The following is a 4,984-nucleotide window of genomic DNA, read 5'->3' as shown; positions in this document are numbered from 1 at the left end:
CGAGTCTGTAATGAAATCTCTAAATAATTTTTTTAAATTGTTCATCAACTTCTTTAAGCTTCATTAGGAAAAATTGTTTTAATATGCTTTATCATAAATAAATATCCTGACAAATGACATCGAAAAAAATCTGAGAATGTGTGAACTTGTAACATAATGTTGGTTTTTTTCTTGCTGTATTTTGCACAGAAAAGCATCTGCCTTAAAATGTACACACTTGTGCAAAAAGGAAGTTGGAGAAAGTGGCTCAGTTTTGGTTTTTTGCGTTATTTACCCTGTTAATATATGGTGCCTTTTACAAATGTATATTAAAGATTAGCTGTGCCATATTAAAAGGCAAAACTGCAATGGTATAAATTTTTATTTTATTGTTCCAAAGTTCTTTTTACTATTTTTTAACCGTTAAAAACTCTATTATCAAATCTCTTGGATTTATAGTATGTTTATTAGTTTGAAGGCAGATATGACAAGATGAACGTGCATCTTAAAATAGGCCATAGATACTACTTACACTGGGAAGAGTAACAAAAGAGGATATGAAGATTCTATATATACATATATATTTATTAAACATTGTAGGGAAGCACATCCATTAAATTACTTGCCTTAATTCTTCAGCTAAATTGGTGAGAGATATAGAAAAGAGATCAAAATGTGCTTTTGCCCCATTTAATGCAACAAGGATTGAATACTGTACTTCCTATGTGCACTAGAATCTAAGCTCCACAGGGCAGAGATTTTTGCTTTATTAACTGACATATATCCAGCATCTAGAGTAAGAGCCTGACTCATTGTGGGAACTCAAATATTTGCTAAATGAATAAATGATATATTTGATACACTGCTAGGCACTGTGCGGGAAATATGAAAGAAAGATGACATGGTAATGTTGATCTTTCCCTTAAGAACCATATACAGAATGCAGTTAAATCAAACAAGGGTTCAAAAGTATTAATGAGCCTTACAGATAAGAGTGGGAAGCGAACTCCCTGGCAGTCCAGTGGTTAGGACTCAGCCCTTTCACTCCTGGGCCCGGGTTCAATCCCTGGTCAGGGAACTAAGATCCCACAAGCTGCATGGCGTGGCCAAAAAAAAAAAAGAAAAAAAAATGGCAGGAAGAATTACAGAATAGAGGATGAGACCAACTCAAGGGATTACTACTCATTCTCTTGGGTTGCTCTCATATGGCATGCGAGACAACGAGTAACATTGCCAAATCATGGCTCCTTAGAGACTACAACTGTGTTCCCAAATAAGACTAAGCTGGTGAAAGGAATGTTTCCCTCACTAATCATAGTTCTGATAGTGACAGAAGAAAGTGGAATGTCCCTAAGAATTCTCATCATTGTATCCTAGCAACGTGTATTTACCAATAAAAGCCCAGTTTTCTATGTACATTGTGCTTGTGCCTCATAACATCTCAAGGTAGGGAGTACTTGTGCCTTATAACATCGCAAGGTAGGGAGTATCACCACTTTACAGATATGAAAATGAGATTGGCCAATGCCCACAGTACAAGGGTTGGAACCAGGATCTGACCTAGATCCATCTGGTTGTAAAGCCCATAATCTTTCCACTTAGATCACATTCTGTTTAACCGGCTATGGTATCCACACTGCTCTTTCTGTTTTATGGGTAACCTGTTGTGTTCCAATAATTAGAAACATCTTTCAGAAACTTACAATTTGACTTTTAATTCTGGAGGAATTTAAATTAGCAATTAGCAAACAGGAGTATTTGATACAGCAAATGCTACAAGGTTTAGCAGAGAGCCTGATTCACACCAACTTTAATTATGCTTCCCTCTTGATCATTTTCAAAGGGCAGCAACAAAGGAAGGAACAAGACTTTATTGACCGTGTGTGGTGACGCAATGAAGTAATTCTGACTTATTTTAAAGAAAACGTGTTTCTGACAAAGGTGAAGGTTTCTCGTTGTTGTTATTTATGTCTGTTTGGAATGCTGACCAGTTCATCTGGACTAATATTAACAATACACGTCAAAACATGCCACGGGTAATCCTGGCCTATGATAATGGATGTATTCTAATTTTCAGTGGATGTAGAAGAGTACTTGTAACAGATATAAAGGCTCAAGGTTGCCATCAGTTAGACCTCTTAGCATAAAGAGATCCATTTGTAGGAAGAGTAAATGAATTTGACTTACCAACTGCCAAAGCATCTCACTGTAAGTAAACTTGACTGGTAATGGCATTTAAATTAAAAAATTGTGATTAATAACTGTTCATCTATTTAATTCATCCTTAGTAGGTATATAAATATGCTTAATGTAAATTTCAGAAATTATGTGAAAATAATTTATTAAGCATATATTTCAAAAGGAGGCCATTTACAAAAAGCAAAAATGATTGTGCTGTTGATATGATTCTAATTCTCCTGTTATATCATTTAGCATTTTTGATTTTAAAGGTAATATATCATTTTCTATTAACCCACAATTGCCTCAAAGAGTTCTAATTATGTGCGAACGGAAAGAGCACTTAAATATGGGGCAGGGGTACACTCCGGGGGCCGCCCCCAGATCCAAGCGTCCTGAGACTAAGGAATAGTGGGCTTCATGGCACAGCCCGCCTCGGACTCCGAGGCTGCGGTGTTGGAATCCGTCCTCAGCCAAGACACAAGCAAGTTCCCGTACCCGGCAGCAGTGGACAACCCCTTCATGCAGCAGACGCACATCAGCGCGTGGTGCTGGGCCTACATCGTCCTCATGGGGGCTGCGCCGGTGCCGGTGCGCGTGTCCTGCATCGCCGTCCTCTTCATCTTCCTCTGGCCGGTGGCTGCGCTTTCCACCATAGGTCGTCGTGCTAGAACAACCAAGCCCTCCAGGAGTTGGAGAAGAAGACTGGTGCAACCCACTCTCAAGTTTTTGTTTCAGGTGACTTTTTTTTCAGCAGGGTTCCTGGTTAAAGTGAAAGGGAAAAAGGCAACCTGAGACAAGGCCCACATCTTCGTTGCAGCACCGCACTCCAGTTTCTTTGACGCAGTCGCCTGTGTCGTGGCAGGTTTCCCCTCGGTGGTCTCCGCGAGTCAAAATGTGCGTATCCCCGTGGCTGGGAAATTCTTACTGTCAACGCAGCCGGTGCTTGTGACCTGAGATGACCCCAATTCGAGGAAGAATACCCGGGAGGAAATCCTGAGGCGAGTGACATCTGATAGGAAGTGGCCACAGATCCTGATTTTCCTGGAAGGAGTGTGTACCAACCGCAGTTGTCTGGTCACCTTTAAACTAGGGGCCTTCTCTCCAGGTGTTCCTGTGCAGCCAGTGCTGCTCAGGTACCCAAACACCCTGGACACCGTGACCTGGACCTGGCAGGGGTTTACAGGCTTCCAGACCTATATATTGACCCTGAGTCAACTCTTCACCAGGGTAGAAGTTGAGTTTATGCCCGTTTATATCCCAAATGACCGAGAAAAAAAAGACCCCGTCCTTTTTGCCAATACAGTGAGGATCATCATGGCCAATGCTCTTGGGGTGCCTGTGACAGATCACACTTATGAAGATTGCAGACTGATGATTTCTGCAGGTAACCTTTGACTACCCGTGGAAGCTGGTTTGGTTGAATTTACAAAAATTAGCCAGAAATTAAAGTTAGATTGGGATAATATTCATCAGTGTTTGGATGAATATGCTGCAATTGCAGTTGCCTCAAAAGGAGGGAAGATAGGAATTACAGAGTTGGCGAATTATTTGAAACTCCCAATTTCAGAGCCCTTGAGTCAACTTTTTGCCTTCTTTGACAGGAATAATGATGGCAGCATAGACTTCAGAGAGTATGTGATAGGTCTGACTGTCCTATGCAATCCTGCCAACACTGAAACGATTCTGCAAATGTCATTTAAGCTTTTTGATCTTGATAATGATGGTTTCATAACCGAACAGGAGTTAGCTGCTATACTTCGGGCAGCTTTTGGAGTGCCAAATCTTGATGTTTCCAGACTCTTCGGGAGATAGCTGGACAGAACTCAGAGTACATTTCATACAGGACCTTTAAGAACTTTGCCCTGAAGCATCCAGAATATGCCAAGTTATTTAGTTCATACTTAGACCTCCAGGCAGCCTATATATATTCATACCACAACAAGTACAGGTTTGATGGTTGTATTCAGATGTTAAAGTCAGCCCTGAAAATGGTGAAAGTTAACATCCAAGTTGAAACTATGATTGAAATAAAAATTATCCTTTGAGGAAAGACACAATAGTTTTTACTCTAAGTGGCCTGGGCACTTAATTATGATATTTAAAATATGCTTAAGGAATATATATTTCAATTTGATTTTATAGTACCTAATTTTCTTCTTCAGATAGTATGTTTGTTTCAATGTGGCCTAAAGGTAGAAAAATAAGACATCTGCTTATAACTTTGTTCACCCAGCATGGTTCTAGTTAGTGCCTTTATTCTGCTTAAAGTAAGAAAAATAAAGAAGTAAAATAAACGGCCTTCTTTTTGCTAAATTAAGGCCAGAGGAATATTACAGCCCACAACCTCTCCCTCATTTTTGCAGAGAAAATACCTCATTAAGAGCTCTACTAGCAATAAATAAATACTTTGTTACCATTATTCTTCTCTCCAAAAAGGATCTGCTGCATAAATGCTTCCTTGTTCTTTCTCAAAGTAGCCCAAATGTTCTTATTGTACAAGACAAAATAAAAATAAACATCAGGAAGATCTAGTATTGGGAATACCATTGAAACACTTATATATGGCATAACTACCCTTTATTTATTTATTTTTAAGGTATAAAAGTGATTATTTAAAATGGGAAATCATGAGAAAAGAAATGAAAAAAGAAAAGTTAATATAATAAACATAGGTTATAAATACAGGAGTTCTGATAAATTCTGTTATGTATGATTCTCACCAAAAAGGAAAAGTTTGTATTTATAGTCGAATGTTTTGCATTACTGAGAATATTTCTTTTGTTCTGACTAGGCACCCATGAAACTTCTGCTTACTGTTGTGTAC

The 4,984-nt window shown here is 38.9% G+C and overlaps 1 protein-coding gene across 1 annotated transcript; it reads left to right on the top strand.

The window, feature by feature from the left end:
• Nucleotides 1–2,577: 2,577 nt before the first annotated feature.
• On the top strand, nt 2,578–4,205 carry LOC308630285 (lysophosphatidylcholine acyltransferase 2B-like; the record flags this gene model as incomplete). The annotated part of the gene is given in 5 exon segments (XM_081258796.1): nt 2,578–2,949; nt 2,953–3,111; nt 3,115–3,552; nt 3,556–3,961; nt 3,964–4,205. Coding segments are annotated over 5 exon segments (1,617 nt in total).
• Between the last annotated feature and the right edge of the window lie 779 nt (nt 4,206–4,984).

Source organism: Mesoplodon bidens (genome assembly GCF_964165515.1).
Source record: "Mesoplodon bidens genome assembly, chromosome: 2".
In the NCBI taxonomy this organism is placed as follows: Eukaryota; Metazoa; Chordata; class Mammalia; order Artiodactyla; family Ziphiidae; genus Mesoplodon; species Mesoplodon bidens.
This window is presented reverse-complemented; position numbering and strand designations above follow the sequence as displayed.